This window comes from Anopheles merus, chromosome 2R, assembly GCF_017562075.2.
Source record: "Anopheles merus strain MAF chromosome 2R, AmerM5.1, whole genome shotgun sequence".
Lineage (NCBI taxonomy): Eukaryota > Metazoa > Arthropoda > Insecta > Diptera > Culicidae > Anopheles > Anopheles merus.
This window is the reverse complement of record NC_054082.1, coordinates 19,315,383-19,325,345: the sequence shown is the minus strand read 5'-3', so window position 1 is coordinate 19,325,345 and position 9,963 is coordinate 19,315,383. Positions and strand designations below refer to the sequence as shown.

The following is a 9,963-nucleotide window of genomic DNA, read 5'->3' as shown; positions in this document are numbered from 1 at the left end:
TTTATCCGCCACTGGAGTCTGCTGTATTCACTGCAATGAAACAAGCAAATATCGATGCTTCATAAAACATTATCGGTTAAGCCTAAAATGTGTACGTCCGATGTCTTGATATTCCTTTGAAACCAAAACACTTACTAAAGGATCTTCTCTACTACCTACTGATTTAAATGCTGTCCGTTCAAAGTTATTATTAATATGCCTAGCATTCGTCTTCATCCCAGCAGAGCTACCCATAAGGTCTGCCAAATTCAGCCAACGAGACGGGTATGTTGTAGTGACGGGTAATCCGGAGCGAAGTCATGGATCAACTCCGACTCCGGTGCGCAAAATATGACTCCGACTCCGGATCATAACCGGATTTGACTCCGGATCAATCCGGATCAGTCCGGATCAATTCGGATCAATTTGGATCAATCCGGATCAATTCGGATCAGTCCGGATCAGTCCGGATCAGTCCGGATCAGTCCGGATCAGTCCGGATCAGTCCGGATCAGTCCGGATCAGTCCGGATCAGTCCGGATCAGTCTGGATGAGTCCGGAGGAGTCCGGATAAGTCCGGATGAATCCGGATCAGTCCTGGTGAATTCGGCTGAGTCGGAACGAGTCCGGTAGAGTCCGGGCGAGTAGTTTAGATTGACGTTGCAATTGCTAATTCCCAAAATTACTGTCCATTATCGTTTAGACAATTCTTGATGAGTTCATTGACTTTCAAGTAAGGCATCGAATATGTACGAAAAGGTTTAACAATTTACACAAACTGATCCGGACCGACCCAAACTGATCCGGACTCGGAGACGATGAGTCCGCAGATTTTCCAGTGCACACAAACCCCCCGCTAAACAGTCCGGAGCAACTCCGACTCTGACTCCGAGGGGTACCGGAGTCGGATCGAACCGACTCCGGAAAATAATTGTATTTACCCATCACTAGTATGTTGCTACACTAATCATTGACCAAATGCCAAATTGAGCCAACGGGAGACGGGTAAGTTGCTACACTAATCATTGGACAGCTTCACCATGAGAAATGATCTGTTATTTACAAAACGTGGAAACAGGAAACTTGTACGCAAATAAATCTCAGATAATGCTACAAACAAAAGCGTTGAGTAGTCAACAGTTCAGGGTCATTACTTTTCCTCGTTTGTTCATATAAAATGCATTACTTATCAGTGATAAAGATGTTTCAGTGATTCAAACGGTACATCACTCTGCAATCTCTATAGCGAAACCTCTTCCCAAACGAATCGAAATAGACCATCAAAATTAGTTGCATAATGGAATAGGCTATTGGTTTCAATCACGTTTCTTGACCAACAGGTGATAACCATTCTGATAGCATGTGCAAAAACAATCGCTATACCGTACCAGATGCTACAACGACCTTTTTTGTGTTTGTTGTTCTGTTGTTCTGTTGCTTTGCTCTCTTCCATCAATCTCCATCGTGATAACAGGTGTGATGAAACTATACTGCCAAGGTTAGGCACATTGTCTTGTCCCGCTCGACGGAAGAGGCCCAAGTACACCGAACAGATAAACGGTTGTCAAGATTATGTTGCCACCTTCACAAGCGATGCAGATTCAATTCAGCCCAATGTGTGCACATTCATCCACAGGCTTGCACATCTTCTTGAACCATGTGTACAATATAAAAGAGCCTACGCAAGGTTCCATCTCCAGCACTGCATCAAAATGATCCGAGCTAGAATTAGTGCTTTCCTGCTGGTAAGCAGCGCTATCTGCTTGGCGCTGGCCTCGGGCGATCCTATTACCATCTCCGGCAACACCATCGGAGATCTGGTGAACGTGAACGTGAACGTGACGGCAAACATACAGAACGAAATCAACCAGGACTACGTGAACATTCTTGCCCTGCTGCTGTCCTCCACCGGAGACGTAGAGCTGTTCCGCAGGCTAAGTCACGCCGCCGAAGAAACGGATGCCGCTCCGTCCACCATGGCACCGAGCACCGACGCAAAGGCACCCTCCCCCCAATCGCAGCCAAAACAGGACATCGATATCGAGGAAGCGCTGAGAAAGTTGTTCCCCAAGCTAGTCAACAAACAATAAACGATCCGTTTCGTTCGTCCAAAGTGTGTGGAGTTTTGTTTATTTATCGCTTTCCCAAAAATCGATCGTTCCAATTGGCACGATCTACGCGACAGGGCGATATGGAACGTCTATTCCCACAGCTCGGTCGCCTTGTCCATGATGTCTTTCAGCTGGACAAACAGCTCCTCGACCGTGGCGTCGATGCGCTCCATCAGATCGTCCGAAAAGTCCACCAAACCGTCGTTGCTCACGATCGTGTACACGATCTCCTCGAACAGGCTCCACGGCATGATCTTGTACACCTCATCGACCACGTAGTCGGAGGCCTGGTAGACCAGCTCCAGCTCGACGCCGGACAGCTCCTGCAGCTCCGGGAACACCGCGAACTCGTACTCGAACAGGTCGCGCAGACCCGCCTTGATGCGCACCAGGTCGGCGTCGATCATGGCGAGCAGGTCGGCCGAAAACTCAAACACACCGCCGTTGGCCAGCACCTCCTTCACGATCTCCTCCAGCACGTCGGCCGGGAACACCTCGAACATTACCTTCGTCGCGTGGTCAAAGTAATCGGTCAGCTTGGCGACCACCTCCTCGTCCGCACCCTCGACGCTCTGCAGCGCCAGTGCGACCAGATCCTGCTGCATCGCGCCGCGCACGGTCTCGAGCGCCACGTCCAGCCGCTCGGACAGCTCCTCCGAGAACGCAAACACACCGTCGTTAACCAGCGCCGTGTGCACCACGTCCTGGAACACATCCTCCGGGAAGTTGGCGCGCAGGCTGTTGAGCATGGTCGCGATCGATTCGTAAATAAGCTGTATCGTTTCGTCCGGAACGACGCGGGCGACCTTCTTCGGGGTGAGCAGCGTTTCGAGCGATTCGAGCACCTCGCGCAGCTTCTGCCGCAACGATTCCAGCGTCTCCTCGACGCGCTCGTTCAGCTCGTCGGACAGCGCGATCACGCCCCCGTTCTCGATCACCTCGTACACGATGTCTTCCAGCAGCTGCCACGGGATCGCCTGGTACGTTTCGTCGGCCAGATAGTCGATCACCCGGTAGATCAGGGCACGGGTCTCGTCGTCCAGCGCGATCAGATCGTCGAACAGCTCGAACTCGTAGTCGATCACCTTGCGCAGCTCCTCCTTGGCGGCTGCCAGCGCCTCGCCCAGCATCGCCTCCAGCTCGGGGGTGAAATCGAACGAGCCTTCCTTTTCCAGCACCTCCACCACCAGCGCCTCGACCACGTCCATCGGTACCGCGCTAACCAGCACGTCCACGGCGTAGTCCAGATAGTCGTGCACCTTGCTGAGGACGACCTCATCGGCACCGTCCAGCCCGGCGGCAGTGGCGGCCAAATCCTCCAGCGCGTACTTCAGGTTCGCACGCACCTCGACATTCTTCTCGTCCAGCTGGGCGGCGAGCGCGTCGGAGAACTGGAAGCGGCCACCGGTCGCGAGCAGCTCGGTCGCAATTTCCTGCAGCAGAGCGGGCGGATAGGTTGCCTGCACCGTGCGGAACACGGTCACGAACGATTCGTACACGAGGTCGAGCGTTTCGTCCGCCACTTCGGTGCGGCGTTGCAGCCGAGCCTGCGGAACGGGCGAGGCGATGCAGCAGCTGCTGGCCACCAGCAGCAACAGAACGGTCGGTGCCTTCATCTTTGCGTTGCGTCTGACAGGTTTACGTCGAACACACTACACTGTCTCTCGTGTGTCCGGCAGGATGTCTTTTATACGTCGTCCAGTGGTTCTTATCGCAATGGAGTAGCAGCCGCAGCAGCAGCACCGCCGTGACGAGAAGATATCAAACCGAGCGAACAGATCAAGGTTCTTCTCCAACCATCGCATGAATCAATTTTGCGTTCGGCCAATTAGCATAATATGTCTTATCGCGCTGCACCAGAGGGGGCCCGGAGCCCCAATGTGTGTGAGTCACCTGTTGGCCATCGATCACGTGAATCGGTGGCTGCGGTACACTTCAATATGTCCATTGTTGCATCATCGCATCGAATCACCGTGCTCGATAGAAAGTAGTAGCAGCTGCAGGCGCGTGATGATAACCGTTTTCTCACCAACATCCTGTCACCAAGGCACCTGAGAGTGAGATAAGCGGGAGGGTAATTACCAAAAAATTATCTATTTTTAGGCAATTTACTTACACGACAACAGCAAATCACGTGCAGGATGGGTTGAATCGCTTGATAAACAAAGGCGTTAAAAAGTCTTCGGAATGCTTTTACTTTGAATTTTCTATCGTAAAATCATACTAAATACATTAAGAACCCCTTCGTATGACTGTGATATTATTTTTTGTACACTAAAATATTAAAACAGAATTAATGTTGTACGCTTTACACTTTAATGTAACGTTTAAATACAACAAATACCGATATAACCACAACACCCCGTTGACCTTTGATCATGACTACGTTAATACGGCTAGTAAACAGAATTTAAAAAAAAAACATATAAAAACACAAAATTGGCCCACACCTCGACTTCCTCCTTTTTTTCCCCCATCCCATCCCTACATTAAAGCTTGTTCGTCATCTCCGTGCGCTCGAGCAGCGCTCGCAAATCGCCCATCACCTGGTGGAATGTTTGCTGGAACTTGTGCCCGCTAGTGACCGTGCTGTCGCGGTACGCCGAAAAGATCGCCCAAATGCAGTCCTCCAGCATGGTGTAGAAGCACCCGTACCCGTCCGCACACATCGGCGCCACGTACCCGCAGTTGATCGTGTAGCCGAGCGTGCTGGTGGAAAGGATAAAGTTGCCGCCGCCGCCGCTCCGGCTGTACAGTGGATCGTCGTACAGCTCCGGTATCGGTATGCCGTTGTCGTACGCCGCACACCACAACCCAAACAGGTGCCGATCGATGCCGTTGCCCTTGCGCGCCTCGTTCATCAGCTCCATCTGCCGATGGGCGGCCGCCTTAAACAGCTTCGCCTTGTCCGCATCGGCCACCGTGGCGCTTTCCATCGCCTCTATGAAGCGGACCGACTCGATGCTGCACGAGCGGCACGTCTCCGTCCGGCCCTTGTAGTACTGGCGCATCATGGCCGTCTCGTACGTGGGCGCGAACGTGCCGTGCAGCCGGTAGTACGTCAGCAGCAGCGCGGTCTGCACGTACGCGTCCGGGTGGATTTTGTGCTGCTTCATGAACGCTTTGCCGTAGTCCTGGAACTGGTCCATCGATACCACGACGCAATTTTGCTGAAGAAAAAGGGAGGAGAAAGCAGATACTTTTATTGATCTTGTACGTACATCCCTTTACACATACACTTACCATTTCGTCAGCGACGCTCTCCATGCGTACGATTTCCTCCCGCAGCGTATCGTCCAAATCGAGCACGAGCTCCTCGGGGCGTATTAGGTTCGCCGCCGGCACGTCCCAATCCGGTACGCCTTCCTCCGCGATGCTCATCATCACGTACAGGCTGATCGACATCGAGATCGACCCATCGTAGCAGCAGTGCTCGCCGTAGCAACCCATCTGCCCGTTCTTGAACGCGATCGTACCGCAGCTCTTGTCCGTCCATTTCGAATGTATGTCACCGGTCAGCGCCAGCTGGGCCAGGTCGGAAAAGTTCTGCGGACAGTGGGTGTCCAGTATTAGCAGCGCGACGGCTTCCTCGATTTCACGCACCATCGTTGCGTTGCGCGCCGACAGCTCGATCAAGTGCTGCCGATTGCGGGCCCAGCTCGTACGATCATCGTTCGTCAGCACCGGCACGCCAGCATGCGGGACCGTCGTCGTTTCGCTCTCCACCTTCACCTGGATCTGCTGCAGCATGAACAGAAAGTCCTGCGGGCTGAGCGGATCGCCGGTGGCGTTGAGGCCGGGAATTTTAAAGATTCGCCCCCCGTACAGAACGATGAAGTGGGACGCGCACGGTCCCTCGCGCTCCGTGCGGAAGTGGCTTTCCACCTTGTCCATCTCGAGGCCGGGCGTGCGTGCGGTGTTGTACAGTCGGCGGTACAGATCGGCCGAAAATACGTTCTTCTTGTCGGCGCTGGCGATGGGCCGGAGCCGCTCCGTGCGCAGCAGCTTCCAGAACACCATGTTGTGATGCAGGCAGGTCGCCGGGCTTTTGAGAAAGTTTTCCGGCACCGCGGCGAGACCGACGGCGTCGAGCAGCAGGGGTTGCACCATCACGCAGTACGGAATCAACGCCATGCGGAGCGTACAGTAAGCGTAGTCTTCCCACCATTTGTCGACCTGTGGGCAGAGAGCGGAACCGTAGAAGTGGAGTGAGTATGAGTGAACTGAGTTTGATAGATTTTTTCTCCCCTTAAACAAAGTAAATGAAACCAAAAGAAAGGCACTTGAAATTGAAATCGTTTTTTTTTTCACAATTTTCAGATTATTCATTAAATATTCGCTTATAGCCTTTGCGCACATAATAGCAATCGGCAGATAAAAGCTGATCTCTCTCTCTCTCTCCCTCCTTACAGTGGCTGCGGTTGCTTCTGCTTCAGGAAGTGCTCCCGGATGGCTTCGCGCAGCTCACCGTTGAACTGTGGGCGCCCCTGGCCGGCCTGGCTCAGTGCAGCCTGCACCTGTTCGCGCAGTGCGGGCGAAAGTCGCGCCAGGAACTGCTCGAAATGGGACTGCTTCAGCTGCTGGAAGTGTTGCTGCATCTTGCCACGCAGCTCCTCGTCCGCATGCGGCACACTGCCCGTCCGGATCCAGTTCTGCATCAGCGCATCAACCTCCTCGCGCAGCTCGGGCGTCAGCATGCCAAGGAACTGGGCGTACTTCTGCTCGGCAAACTCACGGAACCGCTGGTTCTCCGCCAGCTGGGTCAGCATCTGCTCGCGCACCTTCTCGAAGAACGCATCGGACGGTTTCTCGCGATTGCGGATCGCCGTCTCCAGCTCCGCCCGAATGTCTTCCGGCACGAGGGCCAAATACTCGTGCAGCTTCTCCCGTGCGTCACCGCGGGCGGGCATGGCCGACACACCGACGGCCACCAGTGCTAGGACGATCAGGACTTTCATGGCTACTGTTTGCAGCTGCTTCACGGGGTTGTATACACTTCACAATGTGCCCGTACCGTTCGCAGGCAGCATCTTTTTATAGTGGACAAGCTTACCGAAACCATATCTTGGCACTAAAAAGCAAACATTCCCCATTAGATAAATCTTTCGCGCTGCTTGTCCAACAGCACTGAAGGTGTTTGTATCTTTGCTTTGCGCATCAGCCGCACACATGACTTCCGGTAGTGAATCATCGAAGACGGGGAAAGGGGAACAAAACAAACCAAACGAAGGCGCATCGTTCCCATGTTGGTTTGCGCTTGTTTACCGAACCGGGACACGGCGTTGGTTTTTCCGTTGTCATTAGCGCAAACAAACAGTAGACACAGAAAAAGTCGCTTCATCGTCTCTTTACCGAACAGGTGTTGATGGTTATCTAATGTCTTATCAGAACCTGACACGAGCGCCGAGAGCGCCTTGTAGAGAGTGACGGGACCAAGCAAGCAATATTGCACTATCAAAATTGTCTCGTTCAGTACGAACTCGTTAATCGAAATGGTGCACAGCATTCGGTACTTGGTGCTTTTGGCCGTGTCGTCCGGAATCGCAGGCACGCAGCAGCTCAATCCGTTCGAAACAGAGCGGACGATCCTGGCCGATTGCATCTCGACGGTTGATTTAAAAGAGCCGTTCGATGACCTACCTACCGAATGTAAGCAATCGTTCGAAAGCTTACTACCGTCGCAGGAAAACATTGTCCGCTTTTTGGCCCAGTTCGACCCAAACGTTCAGCCGCGAGTGCAGCAAGTGCTGAAAGAAACGTTCGTTGCGATGGCACAGAACGGTGGCGGCGGTGTGCTCACGTACGGCGGTTACAGCGAAACGGACACGTCCCGACGCGTCCCGACCAACATCCCGAACGAGCTGCGGTACGAAATTCTGCACCACATGCAGGGTGGCCTGGGTGGACCGTTCCGAGTGTCGCCCGCGCTACGTGACCGTCTCCATAGCTACCGGAACGTGCTGCTAAAGCAAGGCAACTACGCAGCCGCCTACTGGATCGATCGTTTGCTCAGACGGCCCGATCCACCCGTCGGCGACGGTACAGTGATCGGGACGGGACGGAAGGGTGTGTGATACCGATAGTGAACTTTACACTCTCCGTTGGTAGTGGTGCGTGTAAGTGTTTTGTCTCATTCCTTCGTTCGTTGCCTTTATCTTGTTGGCTGATTAAATATTCTGAAATATATGACTTTCATTTTTTTGCGCGAGATAATAACCCCCGGACATTGGAGCGCCCCCGTGGATGATAATTCACACGCACACATGCTTACCCAATTTTTTTCCTTCGCCGCCTTCTCTTCCAGAATCGTCTGCAGCTTCGCACCGACGCCCTTGCGGAAGGTCTCGATGATTTTTTTCGTATTCTCCAGCTCCTCGGCCGTGCCGAACGGTTTCAACGACTCGAGGTAGCGCTTGAGCGTGTGTTCCAGCTTGGGCAGCGGCAGCCGGGGCCGGTCCTCATCGTAGCAGAAGGTGCTTTCCGTGCTACCCTCCGGCAGATAGTAGATGCTTTCCCGGTTCATTTCCCGGAAGTGGGTGTTACCAGCTGCTTCAAACGATGCACCAACCGACAGGCGATGTTTACATGCGTAGTGCAATGACCTCTGGCACTGTGACACTGTAGAGCAGCAGTCTCGCGTTCCACTTTCTACTGCTTCAACACTATCCCCACCAGGCACCACACGCACGGTATCGAATCGCGATCGTGCACGACTTTGGACTTTGGAACCACTGGTACTGGAAGAGTCCTCAATTGCGGGGACTTCGCTCTAGGTGGTGGCGATATTTCGCTGTGCACAGACGGGCGCAAAACAAGTGTAAGGCCGGCGACGGACAGGTTTGGGCGGCACACAACAAAATTACAACCAGTACCTGCCCACCCAGAACCAAAACAATTACAACGCGCTGTCACTTTGTCGGCCGAGCTCTGTGAACTGCAATAAATTTCACGCTACGTGAAAACTTTCGATGAAACTTTTCAAAGCGCATGGAACGCATTGTTTTTGTTGCTTTTTTTTACTTCAACCTTTTTCTTTTATTTCCCTCCTAAATTAGATTTTCCTCCGATCGAATGTATTCGCCTATGTCCGCTTGATGGAAGCACACCGTCACGAGCGGATCGGCCAGCTTGCAGTCGTTGGTAGATTTGGCCGCCACACCGAACCCGAGCGGCACGTCGTTCATCGACATGACAATCACGCCCTGGTACACGGGGGTGTTTTCCGTGATGCGGCCCATGCCCGATTTGGCCACATTGTTGCCGTACAGGAACTGCTGCTCGGCGGCCGGCTTCAACCAGATCTTGTACTGTGCGTACGGGGCCAGGTAGGTGAGCGCCGTTATGTGCAGTATGAACTTGTTGCCCTTGGTGAACTTGCCAAAGCATGTCCCAACCGATACCATGTGTTCTTTCGGTACCGTTTCCGCGAGCTTTAGGATCTTCTCCGACATGTAGTAGACGCGGGATTTCATCTCCCGAAAGCAGTAGGTACCATCGGACCGGTCTATCAGCAGCTTTACGTTCGTTCCGATGCTGGAAAATGGGTGGAGAAACTCTTGTATAGTGGCACCGCATTGCCGGCTTTGTGCGACGAGCCGTTTACGCCCCAAATACTCACTATTTTGATAACTTTTCAAACAAAACTTTTGTTTGCTGTTCTGATAGTCGTTTCATGATGAGTGTGGAAGAGTGGTACAGCTAAATAACGAAAAATTAAACTGTTTAAGACACTACGAAGCGGTGAAACAGCAACTCGCAGCACGTTGCACGTTGTTTACGAGTTGTTATTGATGTCAAGTGATGCTTGCGGACGGGTTGGGTCATCCAGTCCCATCTGACAACTTACGGCGAAATAGCTGTCAAATTTGAAATG

At 52.9% G+C, this 9,963-nt stretch overlaps 3 protein-coding genes across 4 annotated transcripts; 1 reads left to right on the top strand and 2 right to left on the bottom strand.

Moving 5' to 3' along the window:
* Positions 1 to 4,383: 4,383 nt before the first annotated feature.
* Positions 4,384 to 8,613, bottom strand: LOC121588328 (peroxisomal carnitine O-octanoyltransferase). Of its 2 annotated transcripts, none has more exons than XM_041906116.1 (3): positions 8,362 to 8,613; positions 5,334 to 6,266; positions 4,384 to 5,260 (listed from the first exon to the last, which is right to left on the bottom strand). In XM_041906116.1, the coding sequence occupies exons 1-3, from the start codon at positions 8,611 to 8,613 to the stop codon at positions 4,580 to 4,582; spliced, it is 1,866 nt and encodes a 621-aa protein (XP_041762050.1). In that variant the 3' UTR covers positions 4,384 to 4,579. The 2 variants fall into 2 exon arrangements, with proteins under 2 accessions (XP_041762050.1, XP_041762051.1); XM_041906117.1 differs by lacking the exon at positions 8,362 to 8,613 and adding an exon at positions 7,731 to 7,820.
* On the top strand, positions 7,442 to 8,992 carry LOC121588329. Its single transcript, XM_041906118.1, has 2 exons — positions 7,442 to 8,206; positions 8,395 to 8,992. Exon 1 carries the CDS (start codon positions 7,583 to 7,585, stop codon positions 8,162 to 8,164), a length of 582 nt encoding a protein of 193 aa, XP_041762052.1. The 5' UTR covers positions 7,442 to 7,582; the 3' UTR covers positions 8,165 to 8,206; positions 8,395 to 8,992.
* Positions 8,993 to 9,047: 55 nt separating this feature from the next.
* On the bottom strand, positions 9,048 to 9,895 carry LOC121588330 (60S ribosome subunit biogenesis protein NIP7 homolog). The gene is made up of 2 exons (XM_041906119.1): positions 9,709 to 9,895; positions 9,048 to 9,623 (listed from the first exon to the last, which is right to left on the bottom strand). The coding sequence occupies exons 1-2, from the start codon at positions 9,762 to 9,764 to the stop codon at positions 9,137 to 9,139; spliced, it is 543 nt and encodes a 180-aa protein (XP_041762053.1). The 5' UTR covers positions 9,765 to 9,895; the 3' UTR covers positions 9,048 to 9,136.
* Between the last annotated feature and the right edge of the window lie 68 nt (positions 9,896 to 9,963).

Excerpts from the sequence above, each read along its gene's own strand:
- LOC121588329 (XM_041906118.1), top strand. The coding sequence starts at position 7,583 with ATGGTGCACAGCATTCGGTACTTGGTGCTTTTGGCCGTGTCGTCCGGA.
- LOC121588328 (XM_041906116.1), bottom strand. The coding sequence starts at position 8,613 with ATGAACCGGGAAAGCATCTACTATCTGCCGGAGGGTAGCACGGAAAGC. Across the intron at positions 6,267-8,361 it reads CGGCGAAGGAAAAAAATTGG|GTCGACAAATGGTGGGAAGA; the intron begins GTAAGCATGTGT and ends CTCTGCCCACAG. Across the intron at positions 5,261-5,333 it reads AGAGCGTCGCTGACGAAATG|CAAAATTGCGTCGTGGTATC; the intron begins GTAAGTGTATGT and ends CTTTTTCTTCAG.
- LOC121588330 (XM_041906119.1), bottom strand. The coding sequence starts at position 9,764 with ATGAAACGACTATCAGAACAGCAAACAAAAGTTTTGTTTGAAAAGTTA. Across the intron at positions 9,624-9,708 it reads TTTGAAAAGTTATCAAAATA|CATCGGAACGAACGTAAAGC; the intron begins GTGAGTATTTGG and ends CCCATTTTCCAG.